The sequence below is a fragment of the Brachyistius frenatus genome, unplaced genomic scaffold (assembly GCF_029030835.1).
Source record: "Brachyistius frenatus isolate BFR_SWC_R1_liver_20210118 unplaced genomic scaffold, ASM2903083v1 Contig_38, whole genome shotgun sequence".
Classification (NCBI taxonomy): Eukaryota; Metazoa; Chordata; class Actinopteri; family Embiotocidae; genus Brachyistius; species Brachyistius frenatus.
In genome coordinates, this window is record NW_027210637.1 from 1362375 (window position 1) to 1385385 (window position 23011).

The 23011-nt window shown below is 43.0% G+C and overlaps 1 protein-coding gene across 2 annotated transcripts in view; it reads left to right on the top strand.

Moving 5' to 3' along the window:
- Positions 1 to 23011, top strand: part of pdgfc (platelet derived growth factor c) — a 44239-nt gene that overhangs the window by 9983 nt on the left and 11245 nt on the right. For both annotated transcript variants that reach the window (XM_069701715.1, XM_069701716.1), the window contains exon 2: positions 18506 to 18698. In XM_069701715.1, the coding sequence (XP_069557816.1) occupies positions 18506 to 18698 (193 nt within the window). The remainder of the gene's footprint in view (positions 1 to 18505; positions 18699 to 23011) is intronic.

The window sequence follows — 23011 nt, forward strand, 5'->3', positions numbered from 1 at the left end:
GAGAGGAAAATAACGACATGAAATACAGTGCAAACCCATTTGGAAGTGGTTTAAAATGCAATTCCAATCGGGTTTGTACAGATGCATCTTGGTCCGGATGCTCTGGTGGCTCAGATCTGACTTTTTTTTTTTTTTGCGTCACTGGCAACACGGATCACGATGGCGACGTCACTTTTAGCGCTCTCAGAGAATGTCGATTTTGTCGGTGTGGAGGCCAACGACAATCGACGGTGATGTCTGAACACGCCGCATCTCATCTGCTCACTTGCAAATAACAGTGCGGACAGTCTGCCCTAAAGATCTGATCTGTAAAAACAAATCTGATTTGCCTGCGTTGTGAACGAAGCCCATGTCTCTGGCTGTACGTGTGGGTTCATTGTCCCAAAATATCTATTGATTAAACTGATTCGTGATCAGGTTTGATTAAACTTACGAATTCCACACTGAAAATAGTGAATCCACACTGTAAATAGTGAATCCACACTGCCCGATAGCCAGAACCACACTGTTTCAAAGGTCACAGTACGCGGACCCATCACTGTGGCACAAACAAACTGAGCTGGTTTCCCCTTTAGCACGTCTCCCTCCCTCTTCATTATCATTTGAAGGGTTCGTCATGTGTGAAACTGAGCTACCGGGTTCATCTGATGCAGCCGAGATATTTCATGGTTGTCAAGCACCATCATTAAGCGTGCTAATTTTAGAAAGCAGAAATGAGAGTTACCGATGTGTGAACAGCCTCATACAGTTCGGGATGCACATTGGACAGCACGGCGCAGAATCGATAGTTTCACCAGTTAATATGAGAATAAAGAAGATCTGTAGAAGAGCTGCTGCATTTACTGACTTGACCATATTCAAAAGGCCGTGGTTGCAGCATTTATTGAGATAGACTAAATGCCACTTGAAATGGGCCGAGATAAGCCTATAAAAATCCTAATCAATAAAACAAATTTAAAAGCCCTTCCTGTATTCTGTACAGTTATTCGATGAACTTGCAGTGAACTGCTGGGCTGTGCTCAATCTGACGTGATCACGGTAACGATTTGCAATGTGGTAAAGACAACGACTTGTTTGTCAGGTCAAACGCTGGCACGTTTTTCACTGCCTGTACTGTCGAATGTTGCAGATTGCTGGTGAATTAATTACAAGTAAATAGAAGTAACTTAAAAAGCTCACCTGCACCTTTTCAGTTACCCTACATTATATTTATGGTAACCTTTAACCAGGAAAAGTCTTGATCATCTACATATTTTGTGCTTCATCTACTTCTGCACCAGTCTGACAAAGGAAAAAAGCTCATTCACAGACAACCGAACCACTCTCAAACAGTTTTGCCACTCGGTCTGTAGGCCGTCTCGTAAAGTAAATGACATTTTCGGATGAACATTTTGTGCCGCGTAACCTCGTGTACCTCAGGCTCAGAGTTACCGTGCGACACCGGGCCGCCTCGGCTCGCTAAAAGCTCATTCGGCTGAACTCGTGTCCATCACAACAGAATCATTTTTTATTCTCCACGCCGCTCGTCGTGGAGTTCTGAAGCTGCAACATCACTCAAACGTTCATCCTTCCGAAGTATACGTTGGGGGGGGGGGGAAAGCATTTTTCTTGCTTTCTATTCCCATTACCTAAAATACTTTACAACAGTAACTCATAACTCATGCAAGGCCCGTGGAAACCAAACCACCGCCGTGTCTTCTTTATGTGCCATTGGAGGAGAGTGAGAAAAGAACCGGGAGCTATTAAATGGAGATGTGAAATATTCCATCTCTAATGCATTTAGGGTTGAGGGTGGGTGGGGGGTGGGAATAATAAAAAAAAAAACACACCTGTCCCAGTAATCATCGGCGCAGCGCCTTCCCATGCTGGCTGGATTATGTCACCTAGCACATGGTGAGACGTGATATACAACGCTATGCCAGTGGCATACGGAGCCGGTAACCCAATCACACATACTATTTTGAGAATGTATGGCTTTTCCCAAAGCACAAATAGGTTTTCGGTGCCTGCTGGATACGCTCCGCCACGGCGTGCTTACACTCGGATCCCCACGAGAGGGTATCCATTTCTTCAGCCCAACTGGAATGAAAATGCACATTAGCTATTAGGTGTTATGACTGACCGGAATGGTTTTTGCCAACTGCGTGTGCGTGTGTGTGTGTGTCTTGAGTGTTCGTCGCGAAGCTGTGGCTATGCAGCAATCTCCGTTTAATAAAACAAGAATGAAATGACCTCTTGCCCGGCTCCCGTGTAGTGCAGGATTTGATTTGCGGTGCTGGAAAGAGTTTCGTCTTGGAGCTACAACTTCGTGCATTGTCACTCCGGTAGCTACAATTGCTGATGATCTGAGGCTTGAGAAGAAAGAAAAAAAAAAAAAGAAGTGTAACACGATACGTAATATCTTGGCGCTCAGCTTGGCCTTTTCTATTTCATTCACAGTTGTACAATGAATACAATACAGTGAGCGATCTGCCACATTGTTGCAAGCAGGAAGAGCTGAATGTCCTTGTACAAAGTGAAACATAACTTGGCAACACCGAGCGACTTACTGGAAGGGAGCACGTTGTTCATTCAATGGCCTCCCTTCCAGTAAATCCGTCGGACATGCCCAGTTGTTCCTCACATTTGATCCTTTTCGTTACGTGGAATCCAGTCGACTGCCGAAGTGGCGACGGCCTTCCTCACGTCCTCGCGCCGAGTTTCGCCCGCGCCGTACCTCGAGTGTCCGTCCCCCCCCCCCCCCGTCCCCCCGCCCGCCCCCGCGCACGTCGCCGGTGCTAAACGCCTGTAAACGAATTGTACTCGACGATTAAGAGGGAACGAGATTCAGGGCTTGCGGTTAGGCAATTTGGTGCAGAGGAGCAGAAAGAGAAAGGGCTCGCTGCCCAGATGTTTCGCGTGGCTCAGCACATCATATATATATATATATATATATATATATATATATATGTGTTTTACTGCTCGGCTTTATGCGCCGACATCTTGGAGGGAGTGGCGTTTCTCGCAGCAGACATTTTAGCAGGAATTTTTTTTTTTTTTTAAAAGCACCGGTGTAACTCCTAATCTTGATTATGGCTGTACTCTATTGAGGTGTGCCAGAAAAGCTGTGCCAAATATGCCAGGATAGACAACTCCAAGGTTCCAGAAATGTCACAACTTCGCATTTGGACCCCGTGCACAAAACGGATGCTGGTTAGTTGTGCACTCAAAACCTTTTGGAGCACCGTTTACAGATACTCAAACGACACAAATCGAGGTAAATAGTTCAACGCTCGGTACAGTTCAGTGTGTAGAATTCAGGAGGATCTATTAGCGGCGACGGGATATGATGTTGAACGTTTTTTATTCTTTCATTGGTGTGTAATCATCTGAAGCTAGGAATCCGTTTGTTTTCATTAACTTTGAATGAGATTTTCATTTCATTTACTGCGTCTGCCGTGTTTCTACAGTGGCCTGGAGGGGACGAACTAAACACTGGCTCCACTGGAAAAGGTTGTTTTTTTTTTTTCACGTCAAGACTTCCCTACACTCTTAGAACGGGAGAGCGAGGCGAAAGGGTGTCCGGTTCAATCTTGGACCTCGCTGCTCTGCAGACGGCTCCTTTAATACACGAAGCGACCTGCGACGTCAGGGAAAAAAAAAGACAGTGTAGAAAGCGTAGATACGTAGGTTCTCCTACAGACGAATGAGCCGTACGAAAGGGACCGACCATTTCGCTCCTCGGTCTCCGCGTCTCTCCGAGACGTCAGCGCTCCCATTTTCTTCATCGCAGGGAAGATGGTGCGATGACGGCTCGAAGGACGCCTCCTGAATGAGTAATGCTGAGAGGGAGAGAGACTCTGTAAGCGTAGTATGACGGGTTACCGACCAGTTAGAGAAGGTGCTAAGACCCCCCCACCCACCCCCATCCCATCCCAACCCCGCTCCACCCTCCTCCTCCTCCTCCTCCTCTCTTTACATCTTACATCTGTTCAGCTGCCTCTAATTAGGACTTTTACAGACGACGGCATTAAAATGGCCCGGAACCACACCAGCTAATGAGACACCAATGACAAGGCAGATCTGTCATGCACAACTCCCGTTTGTCAAAATCTATCTTTCATTTTTCTGTTTTTTTCTGCCTCGACAGCCAAAGTTTGCTCAACACGTTGTCTCCCTTCACACCTGCCGACAGGCTTTATCCCAGATTGGAAGCGGGTCACCGAAGCCGGCATGTCTTTTTGGCGCGGCCGGCGGCGTCGGATGCGCGTGGTGAAGGATTCCCCTCAGGCAGATCGACGGACGTGTTCGAATACACACCGCGGAACAATTATTCCACCGCTCGGTCGCCGTCAGTGTTTTTCTCCCGACGTTGAGCGGAGTCAATTATCACTCCGCTCTGACAAAGCCAGCTTTGTTTATAGATAACAGAACGAGAAGAGCGCTGTTGAAAATGCACGTCGGTTTCCCGGCGACGTGTCTCAATTCGCTTTACGTGCGTCCCCTCGTTTCAACGGCGGCGTTCGAGCGCGACGTAAACGAAACGCTCAAAATGCAGACGGCTACAGGTCCAGCCAAAATGATTCGATTGGAGAAAGAATCGAACAAAATGGTGATCCGTCGAAGACCGCTGCACGGTAGACGTCATTCGATACAAATGCTTTTTAGGTACAAGAAAAAGGTTATCGTGCTGACAAATATGAGCTATTATTTGCTGAGTCTTAAGTGTCGCATTGCCAGAACTAGAGAAGAATCCGTCTCCACACCAATATCATTCTAGTAAGGGAGGAAAAAAAAAACCACTGGTTTGTTTGTATGTCTTTAAATCAATCACAATCCTCTTGGGTGGCGCCAAGCCAAGGGGGCCGGGGCAAGGGGGGCTTGTTTCGGTGGAACGTTTGCTCGTAAGAATGCGAGCACCTGGCATTAAAAGTGGCCAGATATTTGCAAAAAGGCCAAAAAATACCCCCAAAAAACACAAAAAACAGGCCTGCCTTATTGCATGATCAAAATCTTCGTCAAAACTTATCAGTGTGCTGTTCACTAGGTCCGGCTCTGTTTTTGTTTCCCGTTTCTACGGCGATTTTTGAAAAACTTATCAGCTTTTTCGCCGTGCAGTTCGCTAGCTCGTAAGACTGTTTTTGTTTCCCGTTTCTACGGTGATTTGGAAAAAAATGTAACACAGACGGCGGAAAAAGGAGGACAATGTTGGCTGAAATAGTCGACCACCGACTGGTTTATTCCAACGGTCTACACCCGGAGAGTCAGACCGGCTGAGCCTGAATTAATAGACAAGTTATCTATAACTGATCCTGCTTTTCTGGGCTGTGTTTATATAATGTAAATATATATATAATATATAATGATCAAAATGTAATATTCGGAAGTTTACACTCGCCGTAGCTTCAATGTTTTGTCGTGAAGTATAAGACTTGCATCAGAGTCACCGCACCCACATATCACATCCTCTGCTTTTCACACAAACATAGACAGAACAAGGGGGTTTGACACGCAACAAGCGAACGGTTTAAGTGCTGACCGACCATGAGGTCCGAGGTTACCCCTGGCAACTGCACGCAGCACCTTCAGCAGTTTTTGTCTGACTTGAAACCACAAGGTTCACAAACCGTGTAACTACAAACAAACCGAGGCGGTTCCGGTTTGCGCGCACAACGTGTGAATTGCGACGTGATCCATCTTTTAACATCTTGAGATGAGGGTTCGATACTTATCAACGGTTATTTGTGCAGTATGCAACTACAGATTTGTTGCAGGTCTAGTGAAGAGCAATCGGTTTCTTTCACTTAACAGCAGCTGTGATTTATTAGAAACCAACTCCGTCGTACTTCAAACGCACCCAGATTACCAGTTGCTGCTTCGGACACAGCAAGTAATTACGTTCTTCAAGAACCGGCGTGACGTTTCAGTAAGAAATATTCCGCCGGATATTCACTCTCACTGGAGGGAAAGGCATCTGTCCTGTTAACATTTATCTCAGGAGCTAATTGCACGGCTATTGTTCCTTGAATGCAGCTTCAGGAATATTCATTGTTTCCAGAGATAAAAAAAATAAATAAATAAATAAAAGGACTTTAGTGTCTGGCAGACTTTCACTTGTTATTTATGTTTCTGCGATGAGGATCGCAGCAAACGACGCGAGGTTAAGTTCGGAGGCAAACGTTTCGAAGATGATTGAAGGGCTTTTTTTTTATGAGCAGTTGGAGAGACTGAGAGAGGAGTGCTGGGAGGCCTTCTATCAAACGGTGGACAGTTAGAGGCTCAATGACCTGTCTGGATGATTAAACAGGCTAAATGGGTGCCGAGCGCTTAGAGTTTCCATTTATTTGTAATTTTTACAAAAACATTACCCAAACGAGCACACAAACATGAGACCCACTGAGTTTGGTCATATCCCAGTAGTCCTCGGCAGATGTTAATCATTGTCAGATGCTGTGTGCATGTTGTTGAATGCAAAGGTGACTGAAGGTCAAACAAGGGTTAGGTGCAGTTCAGGTGCTGAGGGAGAATTAATTAAGTTCCTCCCTGCGCAATTAACAACTAATTGATGAGTTACAAAAACATGTAGAGAGCAAACTGATTAACATAACATACCACTGAGCTGAACGCGGGTGAATCATTATCATATTTTTTTTTTCCCAATCACAGCTGCTGGTAGTTTAATCACAGGATGTGTTTATATGGAGTGAAATTGTTTGAAATGAGAATCGTCATGGTTTGTTTTGATAATTGCCATGTGATTGGACTGCTCAGTGACTGGGTCAGCGATCCAGCTAAGGTGAAGGCAGGGCCAGTTTATTTGTATGGCACATTTCAACAACAAAGTAATTCGACGCGCTTCGCATAAAACCATTAAAAGCATCACAACATGAGGAAAAGGACATTTAAAAACTATTAGGAACAGTGATTAAAACATTAAAAACAGTCTTTGAAACAGTAAGAAAGCTAAAAATGGGATAAAAGTTACAGTGCAGTTTAAGATATCCTCAAATCTGGTTCAGTGAAAGGCAGCAAACTGTAGCCTGACTATGAGACTCGAATGTCATATTTCATTCATTTAGCCTGACATGCTACTGTTACGTCAGAAAGGAGGGATATTCCATTGTTTGCAAAATGCCAAATCTATCCTGTTGCCATCATTTAAGTTTTACGCAGAAGCTACCTGAAGCAGTTACTTTCTTTTTTTTTCTTTCTTTCTTTTTTTTTTTTTACATCTGCAACATTTTCAGCCGTGTGGGTTTTATTCTGTGGAATATTTTTTCAGGAATGCAGCAACATGTCTCCACTCTTAATCCCACCAAAACTCTGATTAGTCAAATCTCTAACTGATGAGGTAGTTGTTTTGCTGACTTGAAAAAAAAAAACTGAAATGTAGACAGCAGCCAAGAGCTCTGCAGCAATGAAGACAGCAATTTGATTTAAGAGTCACACTGCCGACACAACGACCAACTTTTGACATGAAGAACAATGGACAAAACTAATTTGTCCCCATTTACTTTCTTTCCCATGCTGTGTTTTATGACATTTGGTATTGTATGGTATCTAATTGGTAGCTTTTTTTTTTTTTATGGATTTAAAAAAAAGAAGAAGCCTCGTTTCAAAGGGTGAAATGAGTTATAAATCACCAAAAAGCAACAAACTATAAAGATCGCAAAGGTCCAAGCAATACGACTGATGTGATAACACTGCGAATATCGGTAAGAGTAAAGCGGCAGAGGAAGCGAGTTAAATAAGACGATTCATCAAAAGGTTTTGTATTTCAAACAAGTTGTAACTTTGTTTTCCAAAACCGTATCCTCTACGCTCCGGCGTATTTATCCCGCCGTCGTGATTTCAATAAAACTCTTGGAACCCCGGAATGAATGGACTCATAGAGAGCTGCCCTGTGAGTGTGGGAATTAACCTGCAGGCTCTTAAATCACTGCCCTCGCCTGCAGACATTTCCCCTCAGAAACATCAATTTTCCCATTTTTCTAATCCTGAAATTGCTACTCATGTCAACTCTGAAGATCCAGGTACAAACTTGCTTGGTTTAGCAAAGCCAGCCCCTTGGCAAGCTGTCATGCCGGGATGTATGCACAGACATTGTTCCCTGGAGTTTTGGACGACGTGCGTTCTGTTAGGGTATTGATGGTGGAAAGCAACGTACTGGTAGCTGGAATGTTTCACAAAGCAGTTTTTTTTTTATTATTATTTATTTATTTATTTATTTATTTTTAACCAAGGGGGTCATCAGTTATAATTCTGTGCTTCTGACCTCTTTACACCGTCTGTGGTAACTGTGGGAGCGGGATATTATAGGAAAAGAGCAGTTGTGCTCAGCAAATCCTCCCTCGGTAAATAGAGGTTGAAAGGAATATACTTTCATTACCCTGGGTTCAGGACTGCAGCCCCTCTTCTCTAGACAGCTGGACCAAAAGGTTACGAAGGCTTGGTCGGGTGGCGGTAATTAGAGATCCGGGGCAACTTGCTTAGAGAAATCGATCCGTATCTGGAGGCAGAGACAGAGACCAAAGGCTTTCATTTTTAAAATTGCCCAAAATGAAAATGTATTTTCACATGTCTCCTCCCTGAATGCTTTGGATTAATCATTCAATCTGCTATAGCTGAAAATCTCATTAGATCTTTGAAGGTGTTCACACAGATTTTCTTGCATTGCTTCAAGCTTCTTAAAGGGTTGTTCAGAGGTTATGTTTGCTATGTAAATTGTATGATTTTTTTTGGGGGGGAGAGGGGGTCGAGGCAGCTGTTGTGTTTAGGCGGCTGTGACTCAGTGGCAGTGATACGCTAAGTTTTTAAGAGCCAGGAAATGTTGTACTCCGAGCATTATGGAGGTTTATGTTGCGTGGATTTTCACGATTTAAGATAAGATTAAAGTAATGGGACAAGGGGAGGAGGACGTGTGAAGAAAAACTCACTCGGTGTGTGACTTTGGCTGTTCTCCAAGTTGCAACCTAAGCTTTACAGAGATCCCAGAGCAGATGTGTGGTCCAACATCAATTTAGAAATCATTAGTCGAAAACATTATTGACCTCCTCCACGCCGCTCATTGCCGATTCCAATGTTTCTGTCCGGGAGCCAAGAAGCTACAAAGTGGATTGTGATCGGTTTCTGGCCCTCTCAGCTACGTTCAGTGCAAAAGAAAAAAAAAAGAAACTGGATCTTTGATCAGTCTTAATTGCAGTGTCTGGTTCTGGTACGGCAAAGCTGTCTTCCAATCTGGCTGCCACAGATCAAACTGTAATTTTCTCCAAATATCCAGCTGTCCAGCTCACAGATGTGACTACAAAGCAGCCCGGAGCTGCCGTCCACAGCTGTGAAGAGAGGTTCAAAAAAGACGCGGTTCATCTGTCAACGCCTGGTTTCCAGCCAGAAGGGGAGGTTAGACCAAGTGTTTGTGAGAAACATGTCACAGTCTTTTTATTTGACTTTTTGGTTCCACACTTATCAGTCAATCCACTTAACAATAATTACCTTTGATATTGATTCTTAGTTTGACAGCTGATAAGAAAATCCAGGTTGATCTGTGGCATCCTTCATTAATGCAAAGCCTGATTGTACAATATCTTTATTCAAGGGTTTGGCAGCTGTTTTGGCTCTTTTTTTTTTTTTTTTTTTCCTGCGCAAGAGATCTGTATGTCAATATTGTGATGTCCTTACGTTGCTTAAAATATTTCATTGGTGCAACACTTTCGTCTTTTTTTTTTTGGCGGTTATGGCTGGGTTTTTTTTAAGCTCCAAACAAATCAATGTTGACTCTACAAGATATTTTAGAGGGTAACAGCGACAAACAACAACAACTCTGTATTTACTTGAAACTGCCTGTGTTTTTGTCATGAAGTAAAAGGCGAAATACTGGCAGTGGGTGGATTTATTCCTCACTTTACGACCGATTTTGGTGCTGATATTGTGTCTAAATCCAGGCTCAGAGGCTCAGACACAGAATTCCTCTGGGACAACACAAATAGACGGCTGGAGTGTAAAGAGCGACACTCAATCTCATTTTGCTCTGGATGCCGAACACAAGTGTGGGCACTAATTAGAGGCTCTGAGAAATCATTGAGGGACGGGGAACCATTGTAATCTGAGGAGAGGCCGTTGTGTGCTGACGAGTTTCAGTCCCCGGGCTGGAAGGGCCCAAAAGCCAGAGGGGTTTTAAGACTTCGGTTTAGCTTTGGTGTGCCTGCCTTTTCCCACAGCACCCCGTGCGCTGGCGCACTACTGCCGTATTCACTATCATTAATGGCCGCCAGCTGTGGACTTTGGAAAACCTTATCACCGTTTGTAATCATTTCTCAGATAACACTGCATTAAGGATATGTTTCATAGAAGTTATGGAAATTAAATCCTGCGCGGGCTCCGGGGCATCTTCTCGTTGTTACGTTTCTGTGCACAAGTTATTTTTGTGGAAAAATGAACTGCAATCTGTTTTGTATTATTATTGTTATCCAGAAACTGTGATCTAATTTCATCCATAAATATGAAATTGATGTTGCTGCTGCAGAGAGACACAAAATGTCTCAGTTTAATTTTCAAACTTCAGTTTACACTATATTTTTTTTTTTCAATCTTAATAGTATACTTCTAATGACAATTAGTATACAAGTACTTAGCACGTGGCTTGTATCATTTACTGAAAATGATACAAAGGATTTAGACCTGTTTTATGAAACCAAAAACACAAGTTGAATATCTTCTGCATTGTTCCGAGCTACCGTCTGTTTGGGATGATGAAACATAATATATTCCTATAGTTGTGAGATGTAACGTACGTAAACTCTGTTGTACCCTTCTGTGGGAAAGGTGTAGCAGAATATGACATGCACACACACGTACGTGCACCCACACGCACTCAAACACAAACTAGCAGTATAAGGTTGGGCCATCTGATACGACCTGCAGATGTTTTGCTCTGCCTCTGCAGCAGGTGTCAACAGATGTCCTTCCTCCCCACTTGGTCAGGTTGACCTGGTGTGGGGGACGACTGCACCCTCTGAAATGATCTGCCCTGCAAAAGTGTTTCTGAGCAGGTCATCCACCCACCCTCCCCACCATCCTCCCCCACCCCACTCCGCAGCGCCCCCCCCCCCCCCCGCCTGTAGGTAGAGCCGCCATAAAAATGTAGCATGTCATTGCAGGGATCAATAAAGCATCACATTATTATGTTTCAGTGCCAGGACTGATTACGTTCCTTTTTGACCCCTTCACTTAAAATGCTTTCACGGGTCATAATTGTCCACCTGCTGATGGAAAGAACTTGATGTTTAAGGGGTTTGCAAAAGCGAAAAAGGAGCTGAACTCCTTTAAACTGCTAGACGAAGTGTGGCGTTTTGCAAACTTTTTCCTCTGTTGATGTTATAATCAAAAAGAGGAAACTGCCTTTTTAAGAGCCCCGCTACTGTTTGTCTTAATGGAGATCAGTCTCAGTCCGCTTTCTGTCATTCCCAATATGTCCGACACAACCAAGCGTGGAAGACACCATATTTACATACAAACCTATTTTTCTCTTGTTTGAGGCGATATACATTAAAAGGCACATTGTTTTTGACAAGTTTTTTAAGGATTGGAATAAAAACTTAAAATCCTATTCTAAAAAAAAAAATAATAAAAAAAAAGCATAGGAAACATGTTTTGAATGGATAGTATTTTCGCTGTGACTGCATCTTGTGTTGTGGAGTCTGTGTGTTGTCTGCTGCAGTTGTGAGTGACGGGACAGTATAGTATTGGTGAGCCCTATAGACTTTAGGGTCCCAACTGCATTCTGCATGTCCAATAGCTGTGTAACATTTGACATAATATCTTAACATAAGGATGATATTTAAAAACAGATCTGCTGAATCAAAAACACACAAACAAAATTCACAAAAATTGCAGAATATATAGATGATGGATGGATATTTACTTTCCAATATTGGATGTACTGAAACATGGGTGTTGTGATGACAATGATTCCCCTCCAAGCTAGCTAATTATGATTTATAATTGTAGATTTACCATCATTATTCACATTATTAATTGTATTTGTGGAAAACAGTACCCAGGGTTATTTCCCAGCGAGAGGAGGAGGTGAGCAGGTTGAAGTCTATTGTATTGCCAGGGACTCTGCAGCAGGTCATGCAGTATATGCAGCTGTTGATAGACACTGTAATCAATATCATCTGTGAAATTTCTGCCATGGGATGCTCTCTAATCTCTGGGCCAGAGATGTGTGGAGATTAAGCAGCTTTGCTCATTCTACTCGTGCTGTCAGTCAGACTCCGTGCCGGGATCTTTCTCCCAATATTTAATCTATAAGGAGGATATTATCCATACTAACTATGAATATGGTGGATATTGAGGCTGGGATGATGTGCGTATCTCCGTCCATTCAACACTATTATGATACTTGGGTGGCAACTGATACGTATGGCGAGTTCTATTTGTGATTCTGGAAGTATTGACGTTTAACATTATGATTTACTAAGCTTTGTTTAATTTCTTAAACCTAGAACATTAGGAAAAGTTCATATAATTCATATTTTGATTATTTCTTAAAAACCATACTAATGAAATATCAGTCATTAGCAATACCACTTAAGAGGTCAGTAGGCTAATGTAATGTCATTTACCTGTTAGTTAAATAAATTACTGTTATGATAAAGCTGAATAAAGTAGGCTACTGATCCTAATACATGAGTGAATCAATTTTGCTCTCCCATTATGGTGGATATCCATAATATACAGTATACACAAGAATGAATAATTGAACCCTCATGATTAAACTCAGTATATGAACATGACCCAGCAACGACAACACATCTCATCGTGTAGAGTACCTGCATCGTCTCATTCACAGTACTAAACACGGTGACTAAATATTTGAATGTATACTTTGTAATTTATTGAAACGTGTTTCAAATTTTTTACAGGACAAGCGTGTATCTTGTCGAGTCATCTTTCTGCCCTCATTTCAGCAACACGTATCGGGACTTAGGGTGTCAAACCTGTTGCACTTCCTCTTCGGCCCAACGCACAGGAGCATACGCCTGGCAGATCAAATAGCTACAGAGGGGTCCCACACAGCCAAATTAATTTTTAATGGTATAAAAGATTCCCATGGCGTGTTTCAGCCTCCCCCTTTTTTTTTTTTTTTTTTTTTGCCTCACTGTAAACCCAAAAGCAATAAATATCCCAAGCCGGGTCGGGAATTTACTGCACCTGTAGTATCCACTTAATAAGCTGCAGATGCCGGAGTGATTGCATGGAGGCTGAAACACATTCACTAAGAGAAGGGAAATCTTTGTCAGGTACGGTTTCGTCACTTGACGTGCGTTCATTTTGATCAGCAGGTAACGGGGGTGGAGGGGCTGAAATTAAAAACGATTTGGTGTCACAGCGACCCAGCTGTCGATTGCCCGGACAGGAAATAGCTGCCGTGAACTGCTGGGGGAACACTGTGTGGTAGGGGACCAATCTTTAGCCCCCCCAAAAATTGCAAAAAATTATAATTTGGCCAATTTACTGAGCAAATACAACTCTCCATACTACTTTGAATTGATCTGGGAATTTGTGGTCGGTAGGGAAATAGGCAATTAAAATAGCAAACAGTGACTCCTACTTCTTTTTTTTAAAGATTCTTGTATGACCTCGTGTCAGTCTGAATATTGGTGTGGTCGAGGAAGGCAAAAGTTATGTCTGCAAGTATACTACATGCAATACAAGTACCAGATAAACTCCAAAGCTCGGGATCAATTTAATGAAACACTGCAATGTGCAGAAAGATTAATCCAGTGAGCCTCGCAGAGAATGGATGGTGTTCATTCCGCCTACTGCTTGTTTATGAGAAACATGCAGCAGTCTGAACAAAGAGACCATTATCATTAGTTAATCTTTGCTTAAAGCTATCTAACGTTTAATAAAGCATCTGGGTATGCACGCATGTATGTGTGTGTGTGTGGGGGGGGGGGGTGCACAGGCTTTGAATCCACTGTACTGAATGATTGCTGGGCAGCCTTTGTATGTTAAGATATATATACTGCTCTTTTAAATTCTTATAACATTTGTGGTATTATTGTTGTAGGTCAGTGCTTTTGTGCACTAATGAAAGTGTGCACATGTCCATGGTTGTCTCTAAATGTGCATTGCAGTTTTTTTTTTGGCAGGGGAAAGGTTAATGTTTAACAGCATGAATGGTTCACCCACTAACGTGTGAACAAAGCACAATGGCCTCACTGTATAGACTCCTATTTATTCAGAGTCACTTCCTCCCTTAATAGTCAGCTCTACTTTCCTCACAGAGGAAAAGAAAAAAAAAAAAGAAGTAGGTCAAGGAAAAGTCATGTTTGAGGTAATTCACTCTGGGGGTACGGCGTCTCTGATCATTAGATGACATTGGTTAACCCTAAGAGTGAGGTCATTTCAGAGTCAACGTTACACCCAGGATCCGGCCCGAGAGGTAGCGTGTCTGTGCATTTTTACAGTGCTCAGAGGATAAATCACGTAGGGAGGGTATCAATAGGAAGGTTGAAAAGGAAGAAGTATGAAAAGACAGTATTGTTTATATATGTATAAAAAGAAAAAGAAGAAGGCTGTTTTTTTTTTTTTTTTACCTTGGATTCTACCTTGAATCAAATGTTAGTTTTCGGCTGACGTACTTTGACGGAGCTCGCTCTGAAGGACCTCCTGCTTTGATGCAAGTGAACAAAAAGATCCACGACGAAGAATCGCTCGGATGGTTCATTCTTGAGCTTCCTGCACAAAGACCTGAACCAAAGAGGAATGCAAACACATTGTCCCCCCCACCTACTGCAATTACTTGTGATGAGTGTGTGAGGATTAAGCGGGATATTTGCAGACTTTTTGGATTAAGTATGATTTCATCCATGAAGATCTCTGGAATACCTTTTCAGGACCTAATGCTTTCATGTCAAGGGCTTTTTTTCTTCTTCTTCTTCTTCTTCTTCCCTTTTCTGTTTAACAGCGAGCTCAGATTTTCCTTTCACATTCACCCTTTAATTATAGCCTGAATAAAGAGGCATTCCAGTCAACATTTAATGGATTTAATGGATTGTCCCAGAGAATTATGTTATTATGTATATATATATTCATAGTGATATAAGTACATTTTTTTGGCCACTTCTATTAATACCATGTGTATATCTTCCATCAAGTGCATCTGGAGTCATACATTAAAGAATCAAATAGTCTTTTTACATTATTCTTGGTGTACTTTATGAGCCTATACGTACGTTAGAGCGCACAATAATGGGGATGTAATTAAAAACATGTCATTGTGATGGAGGACCGAGCTTTAATAGCATGAAAGCTGTCGGCTCATTTCCTCCTGAGCCAACAAATGGTTTTAAAAACAGTCAATCAAACTTCGCATGTTGCCACTGCTCGCGCCACAGTTTAAAAAGGAGCATTACGCCAGTAGTTACGGTAAAGACATCAAATCTATATATTGACAGCAGAACAAATAATGAATTGGATTTATTTCAATAGTATCACGCGGTTGTGAAGCGCTCCCTAATTCTTAGCCAGAAAATCCGTCTTTTTCTTTAATGCAGTGCTCGGTGAAATGTCTAGTTTCTGCTGGCGAGGAGTGCATACATGGTTTAGCAAAGAGATTTGATTGTTGCCCCCGAGAAGGTGGCCCTCATTTACTCAGACAGTTTGCACTTGAGGCCAAACTCTTTGCACGGTTATGAAAGAGCCCGTTCATTGAGAATTCATGCCCGGGCTTTGTTTTTCTTTGCATCTGGCACACTGTCATTCAGTCTGTTCCCACCTGGCTCGCCACCAAACCCAAATGAAAACATCAAAGTGATATCTGCAATGTGAAGTAATAGTTTTGGGGTTTCTTGTTTTTTTTCTCCATATATATACACTAACTGATGGACAGCATCAAAGGGGATGCCAGGGGGGAGAAATTCCAAATGTCATCAAATTACATCTTGATTTAACAAACAAAAAAAAAAAAATTACAATCTGCTTTTATTGGATCAGAGAGGATATTTGGACGCTTATCTTTTCACAACAAAACCTAAACACAAAGTGTAAAAGGAACCAAACTGATGTAACAATTTTTGGTATAGACAGGTTCGCCGTTATAAAAATGATAAGTGAATTCTGAAAAGCAAATCTAATCAAATCAAAAATGGACAACAATTGACTTATTTAAAAAATGATGAGCATCTGGTAAAGAAACGCTCGCTTGTTAAACCCCTCCTCTGAACAGTGATCGACCAATCATAGCTTAGCAACCGTAACGAGGCACAGCTGTCCTGTCAAACTCTGGGTCTCCGCATGTTGAAGCTCTTGAGCACGGGACTGCACAACGAACGATATTCTGCGTGTAGAGTTTTTGGGGCTGCGTGTCGACAAACACACTCGTCCTCGTCCTGAAAGCCTTTTTCTCCTGCAGAGTCTCCGTCTCGCTTGTCCACGTATGAAAGCTAAGCCAGCCTCGGGTCTCGCATTTTACTGCAACACGAGAACAATGCTTTTCCTTTATTTCCATATCTTCGACTCAAGACTGCGAGCTGCTGAGATCGGTGGCCCAAAACGTTCAGCTTCGGCCCGCAGTTAGCCAATACAGCAATATAATAACAATAAGCTGATTCAGCTCGCGAACCGGCTGATTAAATCTGATTAAATGAATCTCTGTCTGAACGTTATTTCAAAGATTGCTCTGGAGTGCTTAATGTTATCATTATAAGTCGCATCTGTGCCATGTCAGAAACGGAAAGCCTGGCAACAACAGCAACAGGGACGTGAGCTCAGTTGTTTTTCAGGTTGTTGCTTTAAATTAACAGAATTGGAGCTGCGAGACGAAGAGACCCAGCCGAGGTTGTTGTTTGTTGTTTTGTTTTTTTTACTCACTCATTTCCAGTGACCGCTCCTTCAGACACGTTTTTGTTGTCCTTGGAACCATCCTGAGAAAACATCAAGAGTTGCTGTGGAACTGTTATGCTGAGCATGAATCACGTCCCCTAAATCAAATTCATGGCAAAATAAAGTACGAGTAATTGAGCTCAAAATGTGTTGCGACCATAAATTTGTCAGAGTTGTACGGAGGGGGAGGTTTGTGGGATGTGGGGGGTGGGGGGGGGGGGGGTTACTCATCCGTTAAATGCACTAACAAACTTCAAGCGGCGCACTCCTTCTCCTGAGCACATTAAACCCCTGCTGCTCCCTCTGACGGCTCGATGTATTGGATTGGTTCATGAATACTGAATGCTCATCAGCGCTACGTAAACACATACAGCTTAAACTAATTGACGGCCGGCTGGGGATGGGATAAAGCTACCGGTGTGAAAGTGATCAAAATTTCAACACAGCACGTTGATAATTAACAATATATTGAGCCAGTGTCGATATTTGCGGAATTCTCTCTATTGCAGCGTTGACGAGTGCTTAATTTGAACTCCTAATTCTGCAGGGTTTTGCCGGTTTCTCTATTGTGTTTCAAATCCTTTCACGGTGCATTGCTTTTAAAAGGCAGCTTTCGTTTTTAGGACAGCCAGGAAGGCAGGTTGCTCTCTCAGCCTTTCGACATTTTGTTTATCCATCATGTGAGAAGAACGGTATCGATGTCAGCTCCACACTGGAGGCGCAGCTTCACGGCAGGTTAAGGCAAGCTGAGGTCAAACGCTTGGAGGTCAGAAAACAGCTAATCTAGCTTCACGAAAAGTGCATTCAAAACCGCTCTAAACACCCCCCCCCTCCCCGTATGTCTCAGTATGCCTTTTGGTGCAGTAGCAGCGTCAGTATGTTTTCATGTAATGATTTTAATCGCTTAAAACAGGGAAATGGTATAAATCCTGTTATTTTGAACCGGCCGAAATAAAAAAAATTTTTTAAAAACAACAACAAAAAAGTGGTCCTTGCAATCAGCGTGGCTTCGGGGTTGTTGTCATTACAATGACGGTGAGGCTCAGGTGGAAGTATGCTGGCAGTTTTTTCATCTAGAAAGATGACAGGGTCTGATGGAGCCCCCGGGAGGAGCAGAGTGACAAGCGTCGTCACTGTGATTAAACCCTGCTGCTGGTCCCAGTGAGCATTAGTGGGTTTGTGAGAAGAGTGTGGTGAAACCAATCAGACCGTGCTCCCTTCAAAACACTCTGCATTGTGCTAATAATATCAACACGGTTCAACACAAACTTACGACCATACAAATAATGCGATTTTATGATCGTAGACTCGATCAGTTTTGCTTATTTTTTTTTTTATAGAATAAAAAAAGGCGGAGTCCATCTAGACTTCTTTTTTTTTTTTTTTTTTTTAAAGTCTCACCTTTTATGAAAAGGCACCAGGTTAATATTTCAGACGACATAATATTGTTTTTGCAAAGTGTTCGACGTGTTTTTGTTTCAAATCATAACGTGAATGGCTTCTCCGAATCAATCCCTCGTCATTAATACACACTGGACCGGCTCCCACGGCTGTGCGATTTCATCTGTACCAATCAAACTGTTGCACAGTCTATACTAAAAATGCTGTTTTTTTGGGTTTTTTTCTGTTTTAGGAGTACAAGATTCCCATCAGGAGAAAGTCATAACAGTATCTGAAGAGGGAATGGTCCACAGCCCAGACTTCCCACACACCTATCCCAGGAATACCGTGTTAGTCTGGAGACTAGTGGCGACCGGCAACATGAGGATCCAGCTCACCTTTGATGAGAAGTTCGGTCTGGAGGACCCTGAAGATGGGATATGCAAGTAAGGCCATTCGTATGAATTAAAAACAAATATTGTTTGCTTTATTTAGAAAGAATATTTCAACTATTAGTGTTGCACTTTACAAGCTGACTGCTCTAACAGGAAGGAGAATTGAGTTTGGTTTTGTTGTTTTTCTGACCTGAAGCTCACTGATCTGACTGATGGGGCCAACCCCAAAATACAATACACAACAATGTTGTCTAGATTTCATTTTAGAAAATAAAAGTTGCTTATGTTGCCTCAAAGGATATTACACGTTGAGGAGGCCTTTCCACATCAGTTAGAAGCAGTGGTGCGCTCTCTCTACTTGCTTGGCCAACTCCCATCAGATGTGGGGCTGTTCCCAGTCGGCATGCCAGACACATGTTTGTCAGAGTTAAAGACGTGTCCTGCCCATGTTGTAGTCCATCTTTAAAGATTTATCGTCAGAGTGTGGCCATTTGTGAAATTGCCTTTGGGCTGCCGTGGAGGCTCGTGAATATTGAACACCCAGCAGCGGAGTGATTTGTTTGACCGAGGACGCTGTGTTGACGCGGGTCCGGGCCGGCATATTTTACAAGATGTAGTCGATATTTTTAGCTGCTTACGGAACAGTTTGAAAGACATGTGCCAACCCCTCTGAATGGCAATGCATGAACACAAACAAAACACACACACAGGGTACACCCTCTTCTTTATCGAGGAGCCCACTTTCAATTACTGCCTCTGCTGCTATTCAATTTCAACTGATCGATTTCCCCTCTGTGCATTATGATCAGTACCTTGCTGTCAATATATCACGACTGACTGGTTAGCGTGGTGCAGCCCGGTGAGGGGGAAGGTGGAGGAGAGCTGAGGGAGGAGGGGGAGGGTAGCCTCACTAGTCATTCCTGGAGAGCCCCCTGATGGTCGACCAGGTCAATGACAACTGCACTTTCTCCACAGAGCCGACAAGGTATAGATGTTTGATATGGCAGCAGCACCGAGTGAAGATCTATCTTTTGAGACGAACATATTAGGGCAGTTAAAAGAAAACGTGGGCACGAATGAGCGTGCCTCTGTTCCTGGAACTTCTTGCTCCATTGATCAATGAGATGCTTTTGATTCCGGCTCTGATCGAGTCTTGATAAAGACGGATCGCAGCTAATTGAATTGCCTAAAGTGCTGTAATGTGCTGCCTTCTTAGATTCATGTGTCTGTTCCACATGCATGCCGCTTATATCCCGTTCTTTACTGGCTGTTGACTGCGAGCTCAGGTAATTCGAGCCCCCTCCCCCTCCCCCGAGCGCACCTGCGATGAGGGGCTGGCTCGCCCTGTTGACGAATGAGGTTAGTGTTGCTGTCAAATCCCCTGCGAGGGAAAGTGGCTCACTGGGGCAGGTCGCAGATTGACAACTTTTGTGCAGTCCTGCCCTTTTACAAGACTGCACTCGTCAGCGACCTCACAGAGAGGGGCAGGAGACAATAACAACATCGTTTTCGGGGGTCACGCAAGTCAACACCCCATCTACTGCTCCAGCTGTAGCATTTCTCATCCACCGCCCACACCCCCAAACACAGACACACACACGCACACGCACACACACACACACACACACACACCACACCCCACCCTCCCTCCCCATCCAAGACTTCCCAACCCTCCCAGCGAAAAGCCCAACAGGTTTTGATCAGATCCCAAGACACACATTCTTGGCAGGGTTGGCAGGCAGATGAATGCAGCATGCAATCACAAGCAGAGACATACAGCACATTCACAAGGGCTTCGCCCTCTTTACCTCTCTCTTTTTCTCCTCTCTCTCCCTCTCTCTCTCTCTCCTCTCTATCTCTCTCTCTCTCTCTCTCTCCCCCCTGTCTCTTCCTCTCTCTCTCTCTTACATACATGCACACATCCAGAAGCCAATGGCCTCGTCTGCTGCTTTATCTTTCATGTGTATTTAAAAATGTATTCATAAAAATCCCCCCTTAGACTTTTCATTCCACTGGTCTTAGAGAAAAAAAAAAAAAAAAACGAACCATACACGATGCTACTGATAGGCCGCTCTTAGCGTTGTGTCAGTGCACAATGTGATGCAAATGAACACGACTGTAATGTCTTGTCCAGTGATTCACAGCGAGGGGCCGGGGATAAAACAAACATCGGTGGTGGGAGGGAGGCGTGTTGGGCTGCGGCGGCGGGCCTGGAGCGAGAAGTCGTCGCTAAGATGAGAGGGAGGCTGTGTAGTGGGGTGGGGAAGGGGAGGGAGAGAGAACGCTCATCTGCTATTCTGTTTGTCTGTGGCACGATGAAAAGCATTCTTACCAAATCCACTGGAGGAGAGGCACATCGGAGAGCGACTGGTCTCTGCCGCTGGTTGGCATGGCAGCGGAGTCGTGCTTGACGGCTCCCGGAGAGGACTGTTCTCAGAAAAGGCGTTTATGTTCTCCATCTTGAGTCTGAAAAGAAAGAAGGGAAAAAAAAAAAAAAAAAAAAAGGTGTTTGTGCTGCTAATCTGCATCATCTCCACAGCAGATATTGTATCTATAAATAATACACGAGGGGGAAACTATGTAGGAGAAAGCTTTGTGAATATTAAACGCAGTTTTCCTTGCAGTGCACTGAAAGGTACTCATTTTCTGGCAGTGCTGTGACATACGCGAGATTCCTTTGTCGATCGCGTCCTGCTCGCTGTGACTGTTCATACAGTTTGGTATGTGTGTCGGTGCATTTGTAAATCTGAGAAACCGCTGTTCAACATGGTGATTCTGAACACATGGCGATGTGTAATGATCAGGGCATCGTGCATTATTGATGAGCCATCTGTCAAAGCTCTGGAGCTGTCTGAGCGATGACTTTTAGAAAGCTCCTCTCTTCACTGACCTCCATCTACAACAGCAGAAACAAGCTAAACTGATATTTCATCCTTTTCCAAAACCGTTTCGTGGCAGTGCCGCATCAATTTAAATAAATTAGCGTTTTACCCTTTGTGTTGTCCAACATTTGCACGGTTAAACTGCGATCGTTTTTGCAAAGGAACCGTTTCCGTTTTACCTTTTTCCAGCACGTTTGTTTGTGCAGATAAGAGACCTCCTGTATACATTTCCAAATCAAAAGGTAGCAGGGTCAATACATTTATTGACACACCTCCCACCCCTTCAGTTTATTTAACATCAGAGAAAATCCATTTTTAACATTCCTCATGTCCCCCTTCATGTTGTTTTATTGAAACCAGCTTGAACTGAATCTGTCAAGCCATTTCAAAATGTAAACAATGTTCCCGAAATCCAAATATCCGAATTGGCAGCGCTGAATGAGAGGTTAGCGTGCCTGTTGACGCAAATGGCAAAGTGATTAATCCCAGACTGTGAAGAGCCAGTGAAACAAGGCTGTATTGAAGGCGGCGGCAGCAGCAGCAGCAGCCCCTGGTTACACACAGGTATAAATAATAAAAAAACAAAAAGGCTGAACTCCTGAACTGCCTGTCTTTAAGTGCAGAGGTTGGTCAATGTTTGCATTGGCGCACCGAAAGGAGTCTGGAGCTCAGCCATATGCTTCTGCACTCCATAATGTTTACTATTATGGACTGGCGGGGTGGCCGGCGGAGAGAGACTGTCATGTAATTACAGGGTTGCAAGACAACAAGCAAAAATGGGGCTTTTAGTCTGTGAAAACTGAACTGAAACTAAAATGCACGTCATCGTTTGCGTTGAGTGATTTTCACGACACTTTAAACATGTTCAAATCATTATGTTAAAATTAAATATTATTTCCAAAAATGCTTGAAGTTGTTTGACTTTCACCCATCAGCAGCTGCTGCAGTTTCCCATGGTTTACATGCGTATAGCCAGAAAAACTCTCTATCTAATTTAAACTCATTTAAATTCACATTTACACAGTGAAAATAGAACAATTTTCAATTGTTGTTGTAATAAAAGATAACAAAAAAATTGTTTTGCAAAGCACTATTGTAGATCTACTTTCTGGTCATATTGATGTCTTGAAATCTCTGATGGGAATGTAAATGTAATGATTTACCAAGTCAGTTTTTCCACTTAAACCGCTGCAAATTTGTTTCGCAGTCTAAATAAAGAGTCCTGGCTCTTTTTGCACAGTAAACACACAATATAATGTGTGCGGGGTTTAATTAAAAACAATATTTCAATGACAACATGTAGCATTGGTGTAATAGGCCCGTCAAAAGGCTGAATCAGTGGCCATTAATTGCTTAACAGTCAGAACAACTGCTTGCGCAGTCAACTGACATGAGATTTGTCCTCAATACACCGGCACTTTTCAGTTGATTTTTTTTACTTCATTTAATCCAAGCGGTTAAATAATAGAGAAACATTTCATC